The sequence below is a fragment of the Etheostoma spectabile genome, chromosome 17 (assembly GCF_008692095.1).
Source record: "Etheostoma spectabile isolate EspeVRDwgs_2016 chromosome 17, UIUC_Espe_1.0, whole genome shotgun sequence".
Classification (NCBI taxonomy): Eukaryota; Metazoa; Chordata; class Actinopteri; order Perciformes; family Percidae; genus Etheostoma; species Etheostoma spectabile.
In genome coordinates this window covers 7,950,814-7,978,271 of record NC_045749.1, presented here as the reverse complement: position 1 = coordinate 7,978,271, position 27,458 = coordinate 7,950,814, and the positions used below count along the sequence as shown (strand labels likewise).

General features: G+C 38.5%; 1 protein-coding gene across 3 annotated transcripts in view; it reads right to left on the bottom strand.

The window, feature by feature from the left end:
- Positions 1-27,458, bottom strand: part of grid1a (glutamate receptor, ionotropic, delta 1a) — a 251,913-nt gene that overhangs the window by 13,087 nt on the left and 211,368 nt on the right. For all 3 annotated transcript variants that reach the window (XM_032540950.1, XM_032540948.1, XM_032540949.1), the window contains exons 6-12: positions 26,617-26,790; positions 21,766-21,927; positions 20,694-20,813; positions 12,020-12,121; positions 9,332-9,529; positions 7,797-8,127; positions 5,756-5,894 (exon numbers count right to left, since the gene is read on the bottom strand). In XM_032540950.1, the coding sequence (XP_032396841.1) occupies positions 5,756-5,894; positions 7,797-8,127; positions 9,332-9,529; positions 12,020-12,121; positions 20,694-20,813; positions 21,766-21,927; positions 26,617-26,790 (1,226 nt within the window). The remainder of the gene's footprint in view (positions 1-5,755; positions 5,895-7,796; positions 8,128-9,331; positions 9,530-12,019; positions 12,122-20,693; positions 20,814-21,765; positions 21,928-26,616; positions 26,791-27,458) is intronic.

The following is a 27,458-nucleotide window of genomic DNA, read 5'->3' as shown; positions in this document are numbered from 1 at the left end:
CACACACACACACACACACACACACACACACACACACACACACACACACAGTTTCTTCCTAACTGCCATTCACAGCTACAGAGATACACATTCAGAACATTCTTCTTTCCTAGGTGCAGGGCACTAATTTCCTCTATGTGTTCTTGCTGGAATCAAAGGTGGTCATGATTGTATTTAGCTGTATACATGTAAAATTGGCAATAACAATTAAAGCAACATTAAAAACAAAGCAGTTTAGCCAAAGAGTACCACTAATTAGTATTCATCCTTGTGATATGCTGGAGGAAAAGAAAGTTAAGAAACCAATCTGACTCCCTCTCACACTTACTCAAGAGAGGCACATGTAATAGTTTAACAAGTGTGGATGAAAAACAAACACTGTTTCACCTCTGTGTCCAGAGGCGTAGGCGTTTTGTAAAGGCTTATTTGCAGAAAGAGCAAACAAAAGCCATGCAGAGTTTAAAGAAAATGGACTGTATAATATGCAAATTCTGGTTTAAAGATATTTGCTGATTTAAATCCGACTCAATGTCATGGCATTGTGGGTAGTTTGTTTAGATGAACAGTGTTTGGCTTCCCTCCATGGCACCAGTACACTAATCTCCCAGCGGTGCAGAGCATAAGAGAACTGCTGCAATCAACCAGCAAACATGAAACGTCTCATGGAGGTCCGCAGAAATCCACAAACTATACTGTACGTACTACAGGCAGTAAACCAGTAAAATATGAAAGTAGCTGAACTGCACCCTTATTCTATATGGTTTTTAAGTCATGTGTGTCAGAGTCTTGGTGGACAAACTGCTCATACTTTTCTAAAAAACATTTCCAAAGCAGGAAAGAAATTTCAGATTTTTTTAGGTATTCACCTCTTCTGTGAGGTACTTCATAGTTGTTCATTGGTCACCCGGTTTAATTAAAACCTAGGTTATCATTTGCGTTAAAAGAGATAGATTATAGACTATCTTGATGAGAGGGGAAAATGATGGAGCCTAGAACTGAGCAGTGAGGGAACCCTCCAGGTACAGTGCGTCTGGAGAGGGAGATTAAAAAACTGCCTATTGTAATAGAGAAATCCAAATTCTTAGTTTTTTTGCTCCCATACTTTAATTTGGGTTCAGCACAGCCTTTCTATCTCAACCACAATGGCTCCAAGGCAGCAAAGACCTGGTTTTGTGGGCATTGTGAAATTAATTCCTTTTCTTTTTCAAGCCAAGATACAGTCTGTTTATTTGCATGCAATTAAGTAACCTGCTTATAGTGTGCCTTCTCCAGTAAATGACAAACCTGGTTATTGTAATTGAGTGTAGGGGATTAGGGAAACCAGATTTCCCCAGGTAGATTTCCCCTAGAGACCGCTGATTTCTCTACCACATAAATGGGAAACTGGTTTTCTAATCTGCTTTTTTGGTATGCATGTGTGTGACAGACGGCTGTAGACAGGGAAACCAACAGCTCAGCAGCTAGATGAAAAGAGAGATAATTACAGAGTGATGCATCCTCTTATTTAAACCTATTCCTCCCCAGTCAGACAAAAACTGAAACTAATCTGCAGCAAAATGGTACCATTTGTAAGATACAGACACTTTAGTTCAGGGGAATAAGGGATGACTCTGATTACTGACTTCCTGCATGTATACATCAATTAACAGTAACCAGGTTACTACAGTGCATGCAGACACGTTCTCTGATTACCTACATTATTGTTACTTCCCCATGATCATCACCATACCTCCCCAATACGCTCCCTAGGACAATGGGAAAACCAGCAATGGTCCCTCATAAACACAACATGTCCTATGTAAATGTACTTGATCTTGTCTCCAGTGGTTCTAAATTGTTGCAAAAGCAGTCACTGCCTTCAAAGGAGGGGGATTCTAGTCCTGACCTTTAGATGCATCTGTGGAAATGATAGGGTTAAATTGAGGGCCAATCCAGAGTTTTCCAACCTGTGCTTTGGTTGCAAATTACAACTGTGTTTTGTTGTTAGATGAACATTCATTTCATAATAGGAAATCAATCATGGGAGGTCAGGTAGAGAACAAGAAGCAAGTTTGAAAAGAGTGGCAATTTTTTCATTAAGTCAAATAACCCCCATTCCTGAGGTTATCAGAGGTGTTATTTCTTCTGTCTCTGTAATAAAAAGAAGCAATCACTTTCCCGCATTTTGCTGCTCTGATGTGACTCCAGGCATTACAATTTACTTTTCAGTTCTTAGAAAACAAATCCTCAGATCCTTCAAAAAATGTTAATCAACCTGATCCTTAATATGTCCTTTAGATTTCTGTTTGTTTGCTCCTGTCTTAATTTGGCAACTTTATTAAACCTGCAAGCAAATTAAAGTCAGGGTCACAAATTATTTTTTGATTGACCACCGCTAGTATAACATGTTATATAAATTTAGCAGAGTATTCAGTCACAAAGATGATGTAAATGGGAAGTTGAGCAGCAGAGGTAATTTTAATGCACAGCTGCTAAATAAGACCTGATGCTGGGCAATTTAAGAAGTGACCTATGCATGTCAGAAAAGCAAATGGAATACTAAAGAAAGCTCTCTCCTACTTTAGTTTGAAATGCTGCAGTTGAAGAAACCAATTAACATTTTGAAATTGCATTGATTTGCTCTTATTCTCGCAATAATGAAAGCCACACGTACAAGTTAGTATGCAAACAAATATGGTTGCCTGCCTGACAGTTTATTACCTCATTTGACCTCTCATGAATATACTGTATGTCTCAAGTTTTACTGTCTTAAATCTGTTGAATTTAGGTTAGCAAAGAGGTGAATCCCACACAGTCTACGAGCTCTCTCTGCTTTGTGCTGCTTAGCATTCACTCTGTCTCCACGCCTGTCCACATGTGGCTATTTGTTCAACAGAAGACAAACCCAATGCAATCAAATGCCTCTTTGCCCATTCTTCGGGGATAGACAGCACATCAAACTGGGTTCACTGATAAATAGCATTTGGCCTGAGGATAGGCTAGTTGTTAGACAGCAGGTCAAAAATTACAGAGTAGAAGACAGACCAAACAAAAGATCTTACTATGATCAAAATAGCTCAAAAGATGTACAGAAAATCATTCAACATGATTACATAAAATAATAATTAAACATATTTAATATATAAAATTAAATGTGCTATTGAGCATTAACATTAGAAGTTACAAGTTCCTAAAGTAATACACACAAAAGTGTAATGCTCACATTTTACCCCCCAACAACCCAATAATTGACAGACATCTGACACGATATCCCTCACCTTCCACTGTCTGTGTTCTCTTCTCTTCAGGAAACAACAACAAACTTTGAGCTAGCAAGGTACACGCTCAAATAAAGAATTTGAATAAATGTGGATTGTGCAAAGAGACAGGCCTGCTTGGTTCTTTTGGGGAATGATTGATTATTAAAGATTTTATAATAATATGTTTATGGCATTTACTTTATCTGGGACATTTTGGGACCTATTGGTAGGGATTGCTGTGGACGAAGTGCATGTGGTGATACACTGGTAAGAGCAAATTACATTTAACCATGTATCCAGCTAATTTTAATAGCTCACGTTACTGTATTCTGTTTACCAAACTTTTGTTAATATTGTATGTGGCCTTTGTTTCGCAGGGGGCAAAAGTTCCACCAAAACAATTTCCTTCCTGAGACCATTTTGCAGAGCCACCATCTCTGCGTCCAGAGCTGCCCAAGACGATTGTGATTGGTTTAAAGAAATGCAAACAACCCAGAGCGTTTTTTTCCTACTATTCCATGTGTGAGGTGGAGCCAGACCTTCCTCCATAGCGCTGTGGAGATAGGTCTGCCAATGCGAGACATCAATGTGCGTAATGCAGGTGCCAGATTTTAACGAAGAATAAAAACAGAGGATATCTCTGGTTCTGCTGTATTGAATTTCTTTGTCTTTTTAAACTGTCCATCTGACAATGTTATAGGAGTCCAATGCTAAATCAGTGGAGTGCTCTTTTAGTTGTTCAAGGTTGTTGCAGTTTTAAAATTTATCCGTGACAGTCCTTAGTTGTCCCATAAAGTATATCTCAGTGGGTCAGTTGCTTCAGTGATTCAGAATACATATATATTCAAATTTTTAAAAGAGGGCTGATCCATACATATTGTAATGGCTTGGTGTGGGATAAAATAAAGCCAATATTGATCCAATCCTTTCTAACTGAACTCTACTGTGTACCGTCCACCTTAGCCTGCTAATGTTGCAGCACTGATTACTTAATGACAGCTGGGTTCTACACTGTGAGCTTTCCCTTCCTATGAGAGGGAAAATCAAAGTGTGTGGATGTGAAAAATGATTTGGTTGCACTGGCGATTGAGTCTGTTTTGGCACCTAGGCTTGCAAAATATGCTGAGCTCCCATGGTACCAAGTCTGTTATTTCTACTCTCTCTTTCTCAAAGCTCAGTGTGCAAAACATTCAGGAAGCAGCTCCTCACCTTTAGCTGGCCTGACCATTGATTTCACCGCCACAGGATGCAGGTCATATTGGCTGTTGCTAATTAAGTAACTTGATGCCATGCAAAAATAAAGTGGTCTAGCTGTTGTCAGGTGTATGTGCTCCTGTAGCAGGTGTCTGCACTCAGCAAAAATCGTTTATGAGATAAAAGAAGCATCACTCTGTAACACTGTGGTTCCAACGGAGTGTGACGTCCTCCACCCAGGATTGCTTTACGTCAATTTCAGGAGTAGCATTTTTTTATTTTTTATTAAAGGTGTGTCAAATTAAAAAGGCTACAGCTGTTTTTTTTTGTTGAAATGTGTCAGATACATATTGTCAAAGCACCTAGAAGCAAAATCCTGTTTGACACTTAAAAAAAAACAGTGTCCATATGTTTTTCCTCTGGGTGACGGCCCACATCAGCTGAACTAGATGTTAAAAACAATCAGTCAACGATCAATCAATCAAGTTTCTGAGGTACAATATCTAGATCTCTGACATATGACCCACACTTGAAATTTGACAATTGTACAAAAATAAATAGTAGAACTGTAAAAGTCAATATTTACACATAGTCTTACTAACATTTGATACAGCCAATATATATATATATATATATATGCACTTAATGATTTTTCTTACACCTCAGTTACTAAGTCCTCTCATGGTTGCAGGCAAGTTTATTGGCAACTACACCCCTAGAGAGGCTATACAATCATGAAATTAAAAATATCAGACAAAGGCCAATGAGATCACACCAGTGTCACATCCTGAAAAACCTAAACATGCTAAGTAAATTGCATGAACAATCGTCAATCTTATCCGCAAGTGTTTACTTGGCCGGGCTCCTCAGGCTCTCTGCAACATGTTTCAACCTTTACAGGCCTATGGATTGTCCATTAGAAATTTCAACTGCACGGAATTGTGAAGCATTGTACTGAAATTCCTCCTTTAACCAAACACCTTTTTCTTTAAAGGGAGATAACACATGGAATGCTGGGATACATTGCATTGGCTTATGCGCAATTTTCTACGTATACTGTATTTGTCCCTATCAAATAAATAATAAGAGAAAGAAATTACAAACTGCAAGTTCATTTCTGTGTTTTTCACATTCGAGATAAAATACCACAGAATAGGACCATTATGGTAGGTGTATACAGTGCATGTGTACATGGAAAATATATGCAGCAAAAATGAATCAATCGTTTTTTTAAAGTTAATTTCCCTATATTGAGGTTCCACAATAAGCAAGTGCATTTGACTCAATTTAAACAATGTAAACATGAAGGTATTATGCCTTACCGGACAGCATTATCCATGCGTGACACGGTGAGGTAAGCAGCCAGGTTTGCTGTGTAGGACGAACAGACAATGAGGGTGAAGAGCCACCAGCTGCCCATGACAATACGCAGAGCCACCGATCCCAGGATGGAGTCACTGCCTGTGAAGGAGCAGGTATAAATATGTAGGTATAAATACTGCACCCGGAAGCACACATTGTCATCCTCTTTACTATGTACTGTAAAGCATCACTCTCTGATTCCTACTCCACCAGAAACATAATATACACACTGCAAACAACCATTTTGTGTTAAAGCTGCTGTAAGGTTTTCTCACTTTTGAGATAATTTTCATATTTGCATGTAACACTGGATCAGACAACTATATGCATCTGATGAATTAATGTGATAACTGTAAATTTTTTTCCCAAAAGTAACCATACTATTCAAAACATCCAGCCAGAAATGTTACTTGCACACTTTTTTATTTTATTACCCAATTAAATTCTTCAAATAGCCTACTACTACTCATTAATATTCATTCTTCACCCCGTGTTTTTGTTCTTTCCTTCATGTCTTTCATACTTTGCCCTTCCTTGTTTTCTTTGAGAGGAAAAGACAGGATTGTCATATTAGCTTTTCTATTTTCACTTTTTCTGTGTCGTACCAACTCTCTCTCAAAATATCCAACAGCTTATGAGGTGCATGAGAAAAATGCCAGCACACATTTTAATTTTGAAGAGTAAAGCCATAGAAATGTCATCTGAGAGATTCAGAAGTGTGAAATGTAATGAAAACATATTTGTCTGAAAGTGTCACAATCAACACAGCTGCACCCTTAGGACAGTTTGGGGAAAAAACGGACGGCCTTGTCAGATGCATAGCATTCCGGCATCAGTCATTTTTATTAAATATGGCTTTGAATGATTTCTTAAGATCATCGAATGTGAAATGTGCATCTAGAAACTTCTAATGGATCTTACACTACTGCAACCATCCGCTGGTGCAGGCTCTTTCATCATTGAAACAAATTGATTTAACTCTTATGACAATGACAAAGTGTTATTTTGATTAGTTCTCCGAGACAGTTTCAGATCATTTCCTACCTCTCCCTGACCTTCTATGGAACAAAAGAAGGGAAGTCCCTGTTTGAAAAAGGAAAGTTTCTGTGGTTGGATCCTCATGAATATACAGCAGAACTCAGCCAAGTGTTGGCATATCATTATGAAAACATTGGGGGGGGGGATACGGTTGCAACATTTATGCTCTCTCAAAAAGGCTCACTATGCATCAGCAGTCAGATCCATATCAAAGCGACCTACATCATCCCAAGAAAAAAAATTAAATGCACTTGACTGAAACAAAAAGTGGCAACGTTGGAACGCAATCCAGAAATGAAGAGAAAAAAAGGGGAAGCAGAGAAAAGGCATGTAATGTAGTTTGTCTTGAAATATAGTGGGTGGGTTAAAAAAGGCTTATAGGCAGTGTGCCAGACTTTGATAGATATTGTTCAGGCTTTAACATCAGTTGCTGAAGTAGTCATTTATCCAAACCGGACATACCTGGATCACCACCAGACCTAAAGTGGGGATGTTCTCCTTGACAAGGGCACCTTTAGAAAATGCTAGGGTGGGCGTTGTGCATCAAACTGACTCACTACTGAATCAGCATTTGCTGTATACTGACAACCAAATGTAAGTTTTCATTAATTGGACTCCTTTATATTTTAATATTCTGTCCTTAATTACTTGAAGTAGTTTTTAGTGTTTTTTCCTGCTTAGATTTAGGATTGAACATTTAAAAACTGCATGGCTCGTGCTTAGTGTACAATGGTGTCACTGAAGATCAATAGCAGGCTGTTTTTTTATCGATTTAACAATGACACTTACTTTAGCAGTTAACACACCTTTAAACAGAGAAGTGTTTACTAGTAAGAGGTTGATGTATGATTTGGTAGAATAAAAACCTGTCTGAGTCTAGCCCCTTCAACATATGACAAATACTAGATTTGTGACCGCAGTCCTTTCATGTTGTGGAGGCCAGACTTAAACGCTATCACCCACCTTGTTGCACAAAAGCACCGTAGACAATCCAGATGGCACTCTGAAGCGAAGTGGAAACTGAAGGCGGCGGATGGCCTCCTACATTGTTCTGGCAGCGCACTGCTTGGATGCGCCTGAGCAGGAAGATCATGATTCCCACCACAGGGATGGCTGCAGCGATGCACGCCCACACTGCCAAGTCAAATGGTGCTAGCAAAGAGAAAATGTTGATCTTTTCCTCTGACTTGCGCATCAGGATTCCCACTGAATAGTCCAAGTAGCGTTTGCTGAAATCCACCACACTCTCACGCTCCGGGGTAATGGTGATGGCTGATACGGCCAAGTCAGCTCGCTGCGGATGAAGAGTCAGTTTTAGTCACTTTCTAACATTTCTTTTTGAAACAACAGAATGTGTTTAAAAAATTGTTTGTACATTGTTAGACATTGGTAGCACATTTAGCATATTTGACCTCCATAAATTGATCATTGTTTTGTAATCATTGAAGAGGTTAGGTTGGTTTGTTGGTGGCATATTTTAAAAACTTGTGGCCAACTTTAAATACTCCCAAGAGGAAAAGATTTTGGTGATCCTGGGACCTTTGCTCTTGTGTCTCCATCATGCTAACTTCAGTTTTCAAATGAGCTTCCATCACACTTTATTCACACTTCTAACAGGCGATACACTTTATTGTCTCTTTTTCTCTAGCTCTACATCAAGCCACCTGCAAAGGTAATGGTCAAATTAGAAGGAAATTTGTTGCGTACATTTTTATCCCTAAAAGAAGAAACCTAATGGTTTTGTTAACACTAATACTTTTCCTTAAGATCCACCATCAGTCCACATTTTCAATTTTAAAATGCAAGTATCTGTCTCGGTCTTCTCCGACAGACAATTTGTCTCTGACACAATGATCGTTCATCATCATGTTTTTATCTACCCAGTACATTCTTGACTTTGAAGCTATTAACCAGGGAGATCACTAGGCCTTGGTAAAAATTTTAACCCTTGAGTGCCTTTCTTGCTAATCTTGGATTTTAGTCCACACTATTTCCAGTCTGCATTGTCTTGAGGATATGGTTGAGAGTGTACCTTACAGTAATAAAATGTCTGAAATCTGAAACATGAACATACTAACACTGTAGCTTTCTCGTCAAGTTACAGTACCTACATCTGAGATTCATTTAATTTATTTAGCTACTATGCAATAAAAAACACTTCTATCTCTATCAATGGGAATTAAATTCCATTATCATTATGACCAATAAAATCATTTGGCAAGGTCTCAAACCTTATCAGGGTTACTTTTTAAAAGGCAGAAATCAGACCCAGTTCAATCAATCGGTGATGTTGACTACTGGAGAAAACTGATGTACATGTAGCGTCTGTTGGCCTGTGCAATGTTTGTCCAATCTTTCCCACTTCACTGAGCAATATAATTTGTATCCAATATTAAAACTAGACAATTTGGCCGGACTCCCAGAAAAAAAAATCCCCAAAAAAGGATTTGGATTGAAATCTGGACATTGATTGACAGAGATAAAAATAAAACACCAACCTTGCCAATGAGTTCTCCAATCATGCCATTCCAGGATCCATTAGGGAGTGCTGAGCCGTATTTCCCATCTCCGACTTGGTAGATGTCATACTTGAAGCCCAGGATTTTGGCCAGGGCATCCAGGACATCAATGGAGAAACCCTTGTATCTCTTCGGTTGACCCAGAATATTCTCTGCCACCATCACAAAAGGCTCTTCCTGTTTGAATGAATAATGTATTTTTTTTTTACTCAGAATGATAATGATCCTCGGACGTTGGAAAAAGTGTACAGTATGTGTACTTAATCACAGGCATGTCATTTATCAAGATGCACCATAACCTTCTCAAGCAAGGACAGATTCAGTCATCTTAAGAACTTCGGGGTGATGCCTTTATGAAGAGTTTCTAAGGTGATCTAAGTTAAACTTCATCTTAAAATATTGTCCCCAGCAACTGTTGACCCATAACACATGGCGCCATGGCAACTGCTACAGTTCATCAACATATTTCCATGTTGATGAACTGTAGCAGTGCAATTTTAAATGTATTGCACCCAACCATGGTTCTTCTTTATGGGTTGAAAGTGCAGAATTAAATAAGTGACTAAAAAGAGCTGAAGAAGACAGGGGAGAGGGACAGAGAAGGGACAGGGGTGTTAAAGTGGGCAGGGGCAAATTACTTGAGTAAATGACACTGCCAGGGGTGAGCTGTGCAGAACTTATGTGAATAAATATGGTGCAGGGGAATCATGTGTGAAGAAGAGGAAAAACGAAGAGAGGGGGCGGGAAGTGACTTTAGCTGCTAGAATTGGTGAATTTAGTTAAAGAAAAACTGCTGTGAAGTAGGATTTATTTTTCTGTTGCTTTAGATTCACAGGACAAAATGGAGAAGAGGACCTAAACTTTCCCCTTTTCAGTGAGTATGACCAAAGTAGATTAGAAAAGGTCTAGTTCTCTAAGTTCTTGTGTGTTTTCCTTGTTGGTTCTCCATCCTCCTGTGATAACACCTAGAACTGTTTGTTTATCACAGTAAATTCTCAAATAGCAAACAGATATTTAACTCAACTGAGGTAACAAATTAATTAATTTGTTAAGAGAGGCTATTATTAGAGACATGACTTACTGAATTCCAATGTTTTGTAAGAAGCCCTCCTGTTGTCTGCTCTGCTTGCTTGTAGCTGCCGTGTTTACATTGGCGTCGGGTGGAATATACACAGCCGTGATGATCACTACTGTTAGCTCTCTCGGTGGAAAAAAAGGCTGGCCTCTTACAGACATGTACTCAAGGTCAGGGGAACAGTGTTTATCTGGTGTCCTGGTGTCTACTCTGCTTGTTTGTAGCTGTATGCTTTTTTAATGCAAACTCATTGTTTTATTGTGAAACATCTGCAGGGAATGTTGGTTGTCATTGACTGCGGCTGAATATTAAGAAAGCAAGGCAAAGGCAAAATATTCATCAAAATTAATTTATTAATGAGTAAACACGTTTTTCTGTTACAGCTTTAGTGGGTAACTTTTTGATGCTAATGAACGTCTGTTACATTTAAGCCATTGCCAAATGAGTTGCTACAAAGCTAATTAAGGCTATCAGCTCCACCAAACTCTTTGAATTTCTCAGCATGGCTATGTTCAGAAGATTGTGGCGTCCGGTGACTTTCCCGTGCAGAAACTGTGAAGATAATTACCTCTTCCACCATGTTTTTTAATCCTCTGTGTTCTCCTTGGCTACTAGCAACGGTGTGAAGGGGGCATTGGGGCGGTGCACGGTCGCGTAAGACTTGTATCATGTGGATGCGCTGACAGTTTAGTTGTCATTACTTAGAATTCCTCATGGGGGTGGCAGAAACTATGCAGAATAGCTTTAAAGAGATGACTCACAGTATTGTGTTTGAGTGTGTAAAAAGAAAGAAAAGAAAGAAATGAAATGATTGCTTAATCTGTGGGTGTAATGAACAACTTAACGTTTTTACCTGAATCTGTGTTTGGTGTTTTTTGCCCCCAACATTTCCTTCCAGGCAACTCAAAATTAGTTATGTTTAGGGTTAAGGTTAGGGTTAGATGCCTGAAAGGCACTGTTGGAGGCAAAAAAAACATCAAGCTCTCTCAGTACTGTCAATAAAAAAATAAAAAACACTGGTGCTAGCAAACTGGAATTGCTGCAGCTAATAGCCAGAGCTCCCAGTTAGCTAAAATTCCAGTTGTGGGGGCATAGTCTAAAGAGCCTTTGTGGTTCTTACCAGACACAAAATGCAATTAAAATGTCTGTGCTACAAGTTGGCCTTATTAAGTCTCCTGCGATTATATGAACACGGTTGGGGTGGGCCCGATGCTGTCCGTTTATGGTGTTCAGCAGGAGAGAGAGTGCCGTGTTTACATTGGCGTCGGGTGAAATATACACAGCCGTGATGATCACTACTGTTAGCTCTCTCGGTAGAAAAAAATGGCTGGCATCTTACAAACATGTACTTGAGGTCAGGGGAACAGTGTATACAGTGTATCTATAATTGTCCCGTTGCTAGCACCGATTTCAGTCGTTTTTTTCTATAGATGGTACTCGGAGATATATAGTGATCAAGATTCAGGTAAAAAGTTCTCCTTTAATGAATGTGTTGGTACATTTGCCTCTATACTGTGATTATTGTTGTCTTACTCAGACATTTTCCTGCTCAGGTCAAGAGTTGTTATATTCAGTGTACTCCCACCACTTACCAGTAATGTTACAATCTTCAGCGTCACTCCCTGCATACCGCTCTCTATCCGATTCTCCTTTAGGCTACCATTTAAACCACGAGCGGAGTCCCAAGATGCCAGCTGATAGGGAAAAAGGAAAATCAGGTAGGTGAGGAAAATAGATAAAAATGGAGCAGGTCTCTGAGAGACAAAGGTGACATACACCATATTAATAAACAACGGCTAGCTGGATAACAAAATGAGGGAGCTGTAAGTGAAGTTATCCATCTAACTGCCATTGTGTGACTCAGTTTGACATTTAACACAGAGTAGCTATTGTCCATGTTGAAATTTGAGCTGGTTACCAAGACAACAAGCGTTGGCCATTAGTATGCTATTAGGACCCTATATTGAAGCTCCAGAACTGAGTGTTGCAATGTGTTGTCACTTTTCAATTGTCATTTGTAAGTAATCTACAGTATACTTTGTTTTTTACCTCATGCTCATCATGTAAAAATTGCAGAATAAAAAAACAGACAATTTCAGAAAAATTTCACAACAGTTTGGATTTGTTTCTTGAATCTAAATTATACCTTATCTTTAAAACTCTCATTCTACCCTGTCAACGTTTTGAGTTATGTCTCAAGTTGTAAAGCTTATGTTTGTTAAATTCTTAATCAGTGCTGCAAGCTAGACAAGAATTCTCAAGGATCTGACACAACATTTGGCATGGTCAATGAGATTTGGGCTGACAGGACAAGAATGGTGGCTCCGGGCCAAACAACAGGCTATTGTGGCCACAGCACACCGCATTCTGCAACACACATTCCCCATCACCCAGATACTTTTTCCACAGAAACACACTGTACTCCACAATATCAGTACAATACCACAATATAAAAGTATGCAAATAGTATATTTTTGAATACTTCATTTGGATCACTGTGGTCTTCTGTTTAACAGGAATTGCATACCTGCTTTTATTTTTTTAAATTCAGTTAATACTATTACAGCATATGTTTTAATATAACCATTTACTAAAGTATACATTATGTTTAGCACTTGCTATAGATATTATTGCTGCCAAACTATCACATCTCATATTCAGACTAGGAGAAACTGCACACTTCTCACATCTCATTTTGGCACAATTGCATCCAACTGAATCTTAATAGGCAGTTTATGTGACTCACTTACATAGTGAGGAAAGGTTTATAAGACTATTGGGCCCTTAAGAAGAAAGATCTGGACATTTCATACAATAATAAGTAGAAAAAGGTACAAGAGATCAAAACCGTGAACAGGAGTAGAGATATTTTTAAGTTTAAGATTTCATCACAAGTCCTGAACTCTTGCTTCATGAAATGTCAAGGCTCCTTTGTTCGTTTACTTGACTGGGTTAGAGCCTGGAAAAGCCAAACAAACTGAGTATATTGTTTTTAAAAACATAATTTTGTATTCTTGTGATGTTCCATTTGGCTACCAATGGAGATGGATGGGAAAAACAAAATGAACAAACATAAATCTCTGTCACCATTTGCAAAGGCAAATAATTATACAATCAAAAGGAAACAGCAATTACTACAGCTACCCAAGGCATCAACAAAGGCTTTCAACTGTGAATGAAATAAAAGCATGTGAGGCATGGGAAGAGGATTCATTGTAAATTAAATCGTTTGTTCTTCACAAACCATCTGCAGATCATCTGTCTTAAGAGTTTCACTGCTTTATATAACGTTACTGCAAACTGCTAGTAAATCATGTTTAGATTCTCTCAGCTTGTGTGGGCTCCCCAGTCAGGATGTCTCTCATGAAATGTTTCTTTCAAGGGTCTTTATTAAAGCACTGTAGAGTTGCAAAGATTAATCGATAAATCGATTAGTTGTCCTTTTTTAGATCAATCGCCAACTATTTTGATAATTTGGTTTGAGTAATTGTTTTAAAAAGTAAAGTAACATTTTTTACAAAAGTAAAAATTCTTGGATTCAAGCTTGTTAAAGCGTAACTTTAGCCAAAATTCAACTTATGGTCTTTTTGTGAATGTACCCGAGTCAAACCTTTGTTTGAAAGCATAATTAGGACAAAAGCACCCCTTTAAAGATTTACCATATTCTTTTTTTAGGGTCAAATGGCTTTTTGAATGGCAGTGCCAGGGCCACTACTAGATAAGATAAGATGTACTTTAGTGTCCCTGAAGGGACATTTGTTATGGACTTTGTCCATTCCGCAGCTTTGCAAAGACAACACGAAATACAGGAAATAAGCATCTCTCAGCACAAACTCTCATGCAACACAAACATGCTTTCATATACTGTACATTAGACAGGTACCTATATAGTAAGCACATTAATTACTGCTTTCATTGGCATTTTTATAATAGCATCAAAATCACTATTTTTAAAACACTAAGAAGGCTTGACACAATGTGAAAATTGTTCAAAAGTAGTGCTCCTAGCACTCCCTTCCAAAGGGCCATTTGATGCAAAAACAAACATTCGGTAAATTTAAAATGTGATGTTTCCGTCCTAATTATGCTTCTAAACTAAAGTTTGACTCGGGTACATTCAAAAAAAGACCATAGGTCTTCTAGTTTCTTCTCTCCTCTGTGACAGTGAACTGAATGTATTAAGGTTGTGGACAAAACAAGACATTTGAGGATGTCATCTTGGGCTTTTGGGAAACACCGATCCACTTTTTATACAATTTTCTGACATTTTATAGACCAAACAACTAAGCAATTAATCAAGAAAATAATCAACAGATTAATCAATTATGAAAATAATCTTTAGTTGCAGCCCTAAATCCCTGTGTGCATGACAATGATATGGAGAGTAGTTAGTCATGAAGCTGTTTATTGTAAACACAATTTAAAGTTATGCATTATGTATTTACATCCTTTTGTTCTACTAAAATTTGCCCTGCACTTTGCTCAAAAAACGTCAGTCTGTGTTGCCAGCTTCACAGGGGACTATTTTCTCCATGAGCAACTTCGTCCTCATTGAAAATCACAAAGCAATCTCTGCTCTGTAAACTGAAGAACACCAAAGAGGAACACTTCTACTTCACAGAGCTTTGCACACCACCATGCCACTGGGAAGGTCACAAACAATACATACAGCAGACAAACCACCTGCATATAAACGAGTATCACTTTCACTTCACTGGACACACAGTGATCTTTCATTACCAGATTTTGAAGGACATGACACTGAAACAGGATGCATATATCCTTAAAGATGTGATTAAAAGAAAAAAAAAGTTTGTGACTTGATGCCAAATCTCTTCAAAAAGGGCTTTCTAGCTTTTTTCCCTTCTTCTTTCTTTGAAGTATCAGCTCATTGAGGATTTGAGTTTTTCCTATAAATATGCGTGGCAATCAGTCACCAAGATAGTATCTACTGTAAGTGGATCAACACATTCAGTTCTTTCCTCCTATGACTATATGCTTTGTTTTTATCCTGCAGTAGATGCTCAATAGCGTGAAAAAAACCTCTGTAATGGGGCTGAGCAAAGCCCAATGACCATTTGAAAACCACAAAGAGATGGAAGTCAAATTGTCCTGAATCAATGGCGCAACATCTGTCTGAATTACATCTCCTAAAGATCTTATAGAAAGCCCTTTTTTCTCTTTCATGGAACCATTTCAGCTGCATCATTATGAAAACAAACCACAGTTTGAGCTAGTTGCTGCTATTCTTCTTCTTCTTTTCTACTGCTAGTTCAGTTTGTCAGGTGCTTACATATTGACAAGCCTATCATGCTACCAAACTTCTTATAGACCCATTGGGTAATTATTTACTGTAGTTTGATTGACGTTTTCCCCTGCATTTCCTTATTTCCTTCATTCCAGCATTTATTTACTTAACAAGTTCCCCATACATAGCTTTTAAATACAATGTGTTATCTTGGAGAAAAGAAAGTATCTGCATCAGTAGTCAGGGTCAGTGCAGTATACAGCTGGCAGAGATATCCTCTATCATCACTGTTTCAGCATTCATTATCAGATTGCTTAAAAAAGACTGCATGCAAGACATAAAGAAAGACAAAAAAAGCCGTAGCTGTAGGTTTAAAAAAAGTATTACAGTCTAAAAGTGAACATATGACCAGTAAGCATAAAAAGTGAATTAACGATTTTGGTTTCAAATCAATTTATCCATTGATAAAATTAAAATTATTTTAAACTTCACCTCATGAAATTGGGGGCAACAAAGAGCTGGGAGTATAGGTGATGATATGCATTTTAAGTGAACTGAATGATGATAAGGTAACATTTATTTTTATGATGTATTGGAGCACATGAGAGAGAATAAATTAAGGCATGTGGGAAAATATCCCCTTTTCTCCAAATGACTTGAGACCCTCAAGAGGATTTACTTTTGCCAGTGAGGCACTAGAACAACCAGAAGTGGGTAGTGCTTCTTCAATGCTTTCCTATTAATGCAGGCTGTGAGAAAAGGCAATTTGACAATTACGTTTCAACATTGCAAAATGTTGCCATTTAATTATCTGTGGCAAAATAACTTGATCAGTCTAATACTATTTTACACACTGCTAAATTGGATATGGATATATGCCATTACTATACAATGGTGCAAATTTGTAAAATAAAGTAATGATAATATTTGGCAAGTGAAATACTACTGCTTCGTAGTCCTGCTCTTTATCTTCCTGCGGGTGAAAATCCCAGCAGCTAAGGGAGGTTTTACTAAACTGTAAGAGCCAGAAAGTAAGTTTCTAAAAGCTAGAAATCTCAGTGCCTGGCAAATTGATCATTGGATCAACAACTCTATCAACACCCTGCAGAGCTATTGTTGGTAAGAAAGAAGCACCCTTTAGAGACAATTTAATGCCATTTCAGCTCCATGAGCCAGTATGAAATACTGCCAGGATGAATAATCAGCTATTAAGGACTGCAGTTTGATAAACACAACATGCAACAGAGCACATGGAACTCAGATTTGGCTAGATTTTGGGGGTATGGATTTAGGTTTATTTAGGTTAAGAATCAGCTCCAGTTAGTGCTACTTGGGCTCGCTTTGGGCCAGTGTTAGCAGCCAGGATTCCTGGGAAAAAAATGGCTAGATGCATGTAATGAACAACACTGACTGCAACACTGCAAGGTGGAGGCTTGATGTCTATCTCTCATGGGTGGGCCAAATTCTCTGGGTGGGCAAAGCAGAGAAAGGGGAGGTAACCAAAACCCTTATTAACTCTTAAGTAGCAAGACTCCAGATCGGCCCATCTGAGCTTTCATTTTCTCAAAGGCAGAGCAGGATACCCAGGGCTCGGTTTATACCTATCACCATTTCTAGCTACTGGGGGACCATAGGCAGGCTGGGGGAATGCATATTAATGTTAAAAAACCTCACGAAGTAAAATTTTACTGCCATGGGACCTTTAACTTTTAAACCTGAGGCTGTTTTTCACCTCCTTCATTTCTAAGGCTAATGGCACAGTCACATGTCTCAGCCAGCCAGCTATATACTATTTCCAGTGCAAGTCAGGCTATTTAGCTATAGCCTATATTACATTATTTAGGCCCTGCGACCAGAAAATTGAAGGAGGAGAATTTGTAGCTGCCCTTTTTCAGAGACTATACACAACATAAAGCACACATACAGCATCAGGATGATATTTTTACTTATATTTTTGCTATAGAATAGTAAAAATGTCACCATAAATGTGATTTTTAACAACACAGTAACGCTGCTACTGTGGACACATTCAAGAGATAACTACTGCATGATGCATGCAAGATGCTTGGATAGAAGCAACAATTACATTCAAATGAATTGACTTTTCTCTATGAAGAGCTTTGTGTAAGCTGGAAGTCATTAGCAATATCTGGTTAGAGATGAGCTGACACATCAATAAGAGCAAACTGGGAAACCAAAACCACAACAACAGCATCGATCACTCTGCTGCAGCACTGGATGGTGGAGAAAAATCACAGTAGCCATCCAGGAAATAGTATTTCAGTCTTCATTACAGTGTCTAACCAGAAAGACGCCTCATCTAAGAGCCATCAGGCTGGGGAGAAAATGGACTGAATGCAGATAAACGATGATGGAGAAGGAGGAAACCAGGACTGAAAACAGGGGAGAAAGGGTTTGTGAAGAAGGGAGGAGAGGATGGGAGATGACATGAGATAAAATGGAGGAAAGAGAGAGAGAGAGACAAAATGAGGACGGGTCTGTGGTTTGGAGGTGGGTTGGGGGGGATCACCATTAAACTCCACTCAAAAAGAAGTGGAAAAAAAACACATAGAACATGACATTATAGTACATTGCGGAGGAAACCATGTAATGACGTGGCCTTTCTTGATTGATATCATCTGTACACAACACGGGGCAAGACATGCTGAATGTATAGACTGTATAAACATCCTATTATAGAGAAACAGAGAGGAGAGGTACATGAATTTGTGTCTGTTTTATCACAGTAAATGGTTCTGCCAAGTAGTGGGGCAGGCACAGATAGACATGCCAGCTAATGAACAACAGCACTGAATGCATTTGGCATCCCATTATCTGGCCTCGCTGTCCCCTTCTGCCTCTAATGATTTTGAGATACAAGCGCCCACATGTTATTATGCTCCCTGGCCTCTGTTGTCTGTTTGCCTGGCTGCATGCTCTTAGTGTCTGAGATACAAAACAGTGTGTACAATACATGTTTCTGTGTTTAATGTGCTTTAGGGCTCCACTGTTTGTGTGTGTCTCGCTGTGACTGAATGTGTGACTCTGCTGTAGGACATGAAAGTGTAAGTTTGTGTGTGCGTGTGTGTGTGTGTGTGTGTGTGTGTGTGTAACCACTACATGCAGTGAGTCTTATCCTTGCTAATGCTAATGGCCACATTATGATGAATTGACTTCATGATTTCAGTTAGGCTGAGTGGTGATTAAATCTTCATTACTGCTTCTGGTCAGTCCTGCTCTACATAGATTGCCAAGAAACTCTATTCCTCTTCATTCTGCAAGAAGTCCCTGACTGAATCAGGACATCCACAGCGACAAACAAATTACAGCTAAGAGAGGAGTGCACAAATAATGAATGCTCTCAATCTCTCACTTCAGCTCTGCAACACTCAAAGATCAGACACGTTTCTCAGAAAATACTTCATGGCCAGCTCATAAAGCCTGCTCGTTATTTTTAAAATGTCTATGCTCAACAAGCAACAGCAGATCAAACATACTTTAACAAGAGTCAAAGGTGAAGAGGAAGTGGCATCCTTTGTTTTTGGGAGTAAAGTTAACAGTAGGAGCACACATTTCTCCAAACTTTTTTCCAGTTCTCAGGTCAGGCCAGGATGGTTGGTGTGGTTAAAAAGAAGATGATAGCAGACTGATCTGGTTAATACAGGAGCTCCAGTAGAGGGCAGACTGATACCTGACACCTCACTGTCAAATGTTAGGCTGTTTACCGGGGTTCTCAGGGATTGGAGTACAGCCGATTCACTGACATCCCAGAAAGTAAAAAATAATTAAACAAACAAACAGCAAGGCTTTGGAGCCAAGGGATTGAGACACATTTAAAGCGTAACTCTCGCCGTAATGCAACCCAGCGTATTTTTGTGAATGTACCCAAGTCAAACTTCCGTTTAAAAGCGTAAGTAGGACAGAAATGCCACTTTTAAGATTTACCGCATTTTTGTTTTCGGTCAAATGGCCTTTTGATTGGAGTGCTCGGGGCACTACTATGATACCATCAAAATCACTATTTTTAAAACACAAAGAAGCCTCGACACAGCATGAACCTTGAAGTATCACCAGGGGCTCTACACATAAAATTGAGCAATGAGAACATTGTTTGTGTACACAAACTCTTTTTGACTGGCAAGATGGTGGTGACCGGAAAAACCAACCAACTTCCAAAGAGAATTGTTCAAAACCTTTCTTCAAAAACTCTGTGTACTCAAAAAATGTTCTCAGTAGACAGTTGGAATCCTTGCTATCCAGTATTTGTTACGATCAGGCACTCGAATGGACCCCAAGAATTTCTATCAGAAAATATGCTCAATTCTTATCCTCAAGAATAGGTGTCCTGCAGGTCTTAAAAGAAAGTAAATCAGCCACACGTACTGGATAATAAACGATTAGAGAGGAACCTGCAGGAAACCAGTTCTAAGGTCTGGAATAACAATTAAGAGGTTTGCAGGGGGCTTTGAGAAAATGAGAAATAGTTTAATTTCACTCTTGGCGCTCTCCTCCCACAAAAGTGGTCGCATTGAGACTATGTCTAAGAAAAGCTATATTTTGATCAGAGGGTTCACAGTACCTGCTCAACACCTAAAGAAGGGACAATTATGCATATTTGACATTTGCTCTGCAAGTCAGTCTGGCCAAGAGCACCTTCAAGACCATTTCCAAATTAAGGTGTTAATCACGTCCGTTGAGGTGGGCTTTACACCACGATGATAATGCAGCAACGGCAAGAAGATTTTTGTTTATATTTAACATGATGACCACCGAAGAGCAGCAAACCATCGGTGCCTGTCGCTGCTACGTCACCCGGATCATTGGTCTGATTGGTTGAATTGACCACCCAATTGTGCCATTATGAGGCATTTGAGCGGCGACCGTTGATGATGCCCCTTTGGAAATGGTCTGTGAATGAACCTTGCCCAGACCCACTCTCAGATACTTAGTAAGTGTCCCATGAGGTGTCCTTTACAGACAAGTAGACAAAATATACATATGAAATATTTTGGACTGACCCGTTTCACATCTTTCCCAAATGTCTCACTGTAGCTAGTTCCAAGAATCTCAAATTGTACATGGGAATTAGAGCCTTCAGCACGGAAGTCCATCATTCCTGTCAGGCCACTGATCCTTCCCTATAGCAACAACAAGTAGAAAATAGTTACTGTGGGAGATGTCACAATACAAGTGCTGTAGTAGTAGTAGTAGTAGTAGTAGGTGTTTTCCAGCAAGGAGGTCATGTTTTCCATTTGGTCTGTTTGCCCATTTGTTTGCCAGTAGGATTATGGGAAACTAAACTTGGTAGAAAGGTTTAGCATGGGCCAAGGAAGAACCCTTTTTCACTTTCGTTAACATTGCAAGATAGGGCATGGCCTTGGCAGAGGGCCCTTCTAGTTTTATTTTTTATTTACTGTTCTATAGGTTTAGTTCTAGGCAAATAAAAATCACCTGCAAGCACTAAAGTCGTTTGTACATTATATTTATCATCACAACATCCCTCTAGTATAATTAAATGTTTGCATTGATTAAATTAACTTTATTTGACTATGTATAAAGCATGCAATGTATGGAACGAGATTTGAACTGTGACACTTCACAGAATACAATCCATCAAGGGGAAGTTTCAATTATACCATATAATTTATGCAACTTATCCTTTTAAACGGACACTTAATCAATCAGGCTTGTAGGTACAGTATTTTTTTTAGATCATTTCAGACAAAGGGTGTTTTGGGTCACCTTTTTATTACAAATTCTGGTAAATTTTCAAAATAGTATGAACTGTAATGGCAATCAATCATTCAATCAATCAATCAATCAATCAATTTATCAAACAATATGACAAGAACACCCTGTCTTTGTGGTTTTTCGTGCCCCACTTGGTCATCTTACTGTCACACTTGAGATTTAAGCAGCATGACATGCAACAATGACAAATTTCAATAGCAAATATAAATGGATCAAATTTAGCCCTTTTAACGAAGAATAGATACAATTTTGCGGAAGCTACAATTCATAATTTCACACAAAGCACCAAATGCAAAGCAGCAGCTTTGTTAAGCAAAAATAACCTTCCAACTCAAATACCTTTTGAATGGTATCCAACATAGACCATCCTCCATTCCATGGCTTCGTAGACTTTCTCATGCAGTTAAGGCTGGCCATACTATGCCACTTCCTGTCCTCCAGTTTCCTGTAGAAGGCGTTGGCTAGCATCAACACACTGTCATACAGGTATAGATTGGACACCTGTTAGAGTGAAAAACAAGTCATATCAATAAATGCATTCTTGGATTTTGTTGTTGTTGTTAGTGCTGTGAAACAGAGACCAGAATGTAAACTCGGGATACAACAAAGAAAACAAATAGTTTTTTTGGGCTCCAAGAAATATCACACAGCCTCATGGTGAACCCTTGTGAGTGAAGCAGACACAAAGGCACTTGTCTTTTAGTCTGGTCCTGTGAGGTTTGATAAGAAACCTAAAAAATAAGAAAACCTCAGTGGGGAATAAAAACTTGTATCCTTGCTTGGAGAGAAAATAGAAAGCATTGGTAAAAAAAACTGGTGATCAGTTTTTTATTTGGTCTGTCAATGTTGTTTGGTGTCGAGATGAAGACCCAATTTCTTTCTTCATGAGAACAATGTTGAAGGATGGCATAGTAAAGTCAGCACCAACTGCGCTCTGACTGTCCATTGTTTACACTTGCTGGAAACTTTCTGCTGAAACACTGAGGTTTAATTTGCTGCAATCATAGGATTGCACTCCCTGCAGCAGGTTTAATGATATGCATGATCAACAAGAGGTAAAGATGTGAACTGAAATTAATAGAGGGGCCAAAGAAAAATAATTTAATGATCAATTATTTTATATATATGCAATAATATATATATATATATATATATATATAGAAAGAGAGAGAGAGAGATATCTTTATATAGGATACGTATATATCCAACTGTCTTCCTCTGACTGCAGCGCGCCCTGTCAGGAATCATGTCTACCCTTCCTGTCTCGGTGTGACAGTGGATTTGATAGATCCTCTGGGTCAAAGTCAAATTCTCCCACAGCAGAAGAGCCATGGAAGCAATACGTGCTGCCCCTCCAGGCATTCAGTTCATGACGCATTTAGACTTCAGTCCAAGCCTCTCAGTAGTAAGACATCACACAAGTCAAGTTCACTTTCCTAAAGGTCACTCAGTACTGATCTAATGCAACATAGTAGCTCTGGATATTTGAGCATACACCACAGCTGACTGCTTGTGAAAGGGATTAGTAGAGGAAAAGCACTGCAATCTCCTCAGTGTTAACTATTCTGATAAATGCCTAAACAGCCATTACCCGATATTTAACCCTCTTTTGTGTGAATTATGGAGGACTGTGGGCGCGCACACCACATGGTTTTGCCATCTGTCCAAAGTATGAAAAAAAAAGAAAAGGGAAATTAACTTTTTAATAGAGCTACAGGGAACATAGCCATTGCACCTCAGCTGGATTGAGCAAAAGAAAAGTCTAAGGAGACAACATTAAAGGTGCTCCAAGCGGTGTTGGGTGACGTTACATCTTGTTGATGTTCGAAGTATTTTCAAACAAAACGAGACTAGCTTGCCCCTCCCTCCACCTCATCCTGTCCCCTCCCTTCTGTGCGTCCGCACACTAACCCCCCACCCCCACCCTCAAATCCTTCTTGTTAGTTATTGGCTGGAACACTGTTTATGTTTCATGGTGCAGGTTGGCGCAGTTTGTTTTTGTTGAGGTTTGTAGACCCTGGGCTGTCTTTTTTTACTGTGTTCTGGGGACAGGCAGCTCGCTCATACAGAATTTACCGGAAGTTAGGGTCCCTGGTTGAGAAATCCTTCATACAAATCATAGATAGAATAATTTCTTCTAAGTACTTTCCATGATGGAAGCCTTTGTTAAGCTTGTGGTATCTCAGTAGTAGATTAACAAATAAGTTGTTTTTTGGCTACCTACAATATGAATGTATACAGTTTTAAGAAGATTTGCACGTTAATGGAAAAAGATTTTATTTACTTCTAAACTGTATTTTACTCTGTTCTGCCATTTTTTCCCAGTCATATTAAGCTCAAGTAATTCACAGTTGTGCTCATAAGTTTAGGAACCCATGCTAAAGTTGACTAAAAAAATGTATTAAAAAAAAATCGTGTTTTGGAAATTGATCTTAATTAATGCCTTAATTAAAAAATTTGGAAAAATTCAACCTTTTAGGTATTTACGTTACATTATTTAATCACAAATAAAATTGCTGTCCTTAATGTTCTTCCTTAAAATACAGGGGTCATAAGTAAACCCACCGCCATGTTAAATTCCCATAGAGGCAAGGCAAGGCAGCTTTATTTGAATAGCACATTTCAACAACAAGGCAATTAAAGAAAAAAACATTAAAGAAATTAAAAAACAGATAAAATAAAAGAACAATTACAGTGCAGTATAAGAAATTAAACATTGGGTGCCCAGATAGCTCAGTTGGTGGAGCAGGCAGAGGTTTACTCCTCAATGCAGTGGGCTGGGGTTCAACTCCGATCTGTGGCCCTTTGCTGCATGTCATTCCCCCCTCTATCGCCTTTTCATGTCTTCAGCTGACCTGTCAATTAAAGGCCTAAAATGCCCCAAAAAAATCTTAAAAAAAGATGAAACATTAAAGAGCAGTTAAAATTATATAAGCAGATACGATTGTCACATAATTTTAACAATGCAACTTTGGTATAGGAAACTAACAATTATTTAAAGAAAGGCAGGTCTTCAGCCTTGATTTAAAAGAAATGAGAGTAGTGGCAGACCTGTACGTTTTCCTGTACTCAAAGAACCATTTTGTGGAAACCTAAACATTGTCGACCAACACGGTAAGTATGCTACACAGGCAGAACCATATTTCTTTACCATCTCATCCACCACGGGCCCCGCAGGATCATGTGACTTTGTACTATGGTTACCCATAACCAAGAGTGGAAGTACTTTTCTCTTAACACTACAATATAGTGTATAGTAAGGCTTAGTTTAATCACGGCAAATTTTGTCATATCCTGAACAACTGTTTCTTGTAGATTTTACTATAAAATCTATGTCACACATGTGTTGGAGAAATTCTCAGAAATATGTTTGTTTCCTGTTCAGAAATACCCCCAGAATGGCCACAACCCTAAACTCACAAATTGTTAAACAAAAACAACCAAGAAGGTACCAAGTTACTCAGGCAGGCAGATTGATGCATCTTGATAAAGTTCCCTTGGCCTTTAGAATTAAAATAGTCCCACGTCATTACACACCCTTCACCATGCCTAGAGTTTGGCATGGTTTTATTTCCGCTAGCTTAATAGCTGGTTTAATTCGCATTGAGAGATGATCTTATGAAAAGTAACCCATGCCACTCACTAGGTATGGTGAAGGGTATGTGAGGATGTGGGGCTATTATAATTCCAAAGGCCGAGGGAACTTTATCAGGATGCATAGTATCCTGGACCCATGAAAAAATTGGCCTTTGAAACTCTGCCTGCCTCTATGGGAATTTAACATAGGGGTGTATATAGTTATGCCCCCTGTATTTTAAAGAACATTTATTTATTTATGATCCAATATTCATTCACAAAGAAATTTGTTGGTTGGATGTTTGCTCATTTTTTTTTAAATTAATGCATTAAGATCAATTTACAAAAGATTATTTGTATTCCTCTTTTTAGTAAACTTGGATTCATAAACTTAAGAGCACAACAGTAAATGACTTGAGCTCAATATGACTGTTTATTCACAGGCATTCATGTCTCCCATAATTGCCTCATCTAGGGAGTGTAATCTATGTTCAGTTGAATACATAATCAGTTCATATTTGCATACATGTGGTACTTGGCAGATGTCTTGGACCACTACACCACAACTGTGCAAAAGGCGTGATCACAAAGGAATCATGCTCATAAATCCTTACTGCACATGTGCTGTACACAGAATGGGAAAAAAACTTTGTGCTTGTTTTATTGTTCTGCCACTCTGGCTCATTACAAGTGTTTCCCTGTGTGCTGCTGGAGAAAGTGTGTGAAACATGCTGGTTGTTGCTAAAACACAACATTGCTGTACTATAAATACTGCAGCAAAAGGTATAAAATAACAGGAAAAACAAAACCTTGCCAGTAGTCAAATACACAACACAGCCTTATCCATCATACTGCTTCAATGTTGTGCATTCACTATCCTCAAAGCTCAGACTCTCCTCTGAAAGTACCTTCTGTTGATGAATCTGTGACGGTTTGGAACATATTGAGCATTTGCACTGACAGTAGAGAATTTGGAGTCATTTGAGAATTTCCTTTGGAGATTTTCATATTTTTCCTGATTTGAAAACTTGCCACCATTGGAATTCATAGTAACCAGCTTAATTAAAACTGACCACATACATTATCAACCTTTTACAGCTAGGGTGGCCATTTGAAACTCTAAAGTTGGAAATTTGGTACCACCACCAATGAATTTAAAAAAAATAGTACAACACTCTTAATTCTCTTCACTCTTCACACTCTTAACTCTTAATGTGTTCTTCTGGCTAAATGATTAAAAAAAAACTTTGGGAAGGGAACTTTTTTTGGGCAGATTTTATTTGTGGAGCTTGAAAAGATAAAGCTTTTTGTTAGAAATGTAATGTGAAATATGTAGAAAGTTATCATTGTATCTGAAAAACAACATTTTACCACAGCAAATTTTGTAGTTTCTCGTTGGAAGTCCATGTGGGCTGGGAACTTATTTACCCATGACACAATTAATCACTAACTAACCTTTATTAAAGAGTTTTTTTTTCTTGTTAGTTTAGCAAAGTATCTGTCAACAGTTTTCAGTGTAATTTGGCCTTGAAATTTAGCCAATAATTAGTTTTAGTTATCTATCCATATTTTGAGATTGATTGTAAGAGGCATTTTTCAAAGTTTTTTCCCTACCTCTAGCGACTGCAGATAGCCTTCCTGTGGGTCACAGAGCAGGGAAGCGATGCGATGATTGTTTCTCATACAGCGAACGTTGGTGTCTCTCCACAATGGGAAGACCTGACGAATGATGGTCATCCGCCCCAGAGAGCTGTGCACCAGCTCCATGATGTCTGCATCACTCACCTCCTGAAAAAGAACACAACAGCAGAAGTTTAGTTTAGCAAAGCTTTCCCTTCAATCTTAGGTCAAGTATGGTGGCTCCTTTTTTTTAACAGTGGGGAGTCACAACACAAACCATGAATTTTCAGTTTTCGAAAAGCTGTTGAAAAAGTGGAAATTTGGATAATAAACAGAACCTCAGGAAGGGGTTGCGTTGGCTGGGCCTACTTCTTGGGCAATTAAAATGTCAGATGACAAGTTTGAGGGTTACAGAGCAATTAGATACAGACAAAGTGAGGTAAAGTGAGGATTTCATTTCATTCCTTGTTGCTATTTGTAGAACATTAAGCATTTTGTATTTTAACGATGATCAACCAAAGCCTATTTCACATTTAATTTCTGTCCCGACATTGGTTTATTTAATACCTTTGATCAACAGAGTCCATGCTTTAGGGCAAAAGACAGACGGTAACATTTTAATCAATTACTGTTTTTCAAATGTCAAATTTTAAGATAGAATTTATCATCTAGCAAAGTGTCTTATTTTGTTAAACACATTTCATATGTGATCCTAAAACATAAACAAGACTGATTTTTTCTAAACAGTCATTCAGGGAATTCATGTGATTACATGTCACTCTAGATTAGGGCTGAACGATTAATTCTTTTCAAATTGTAAAAGCGATTTGAAAGAA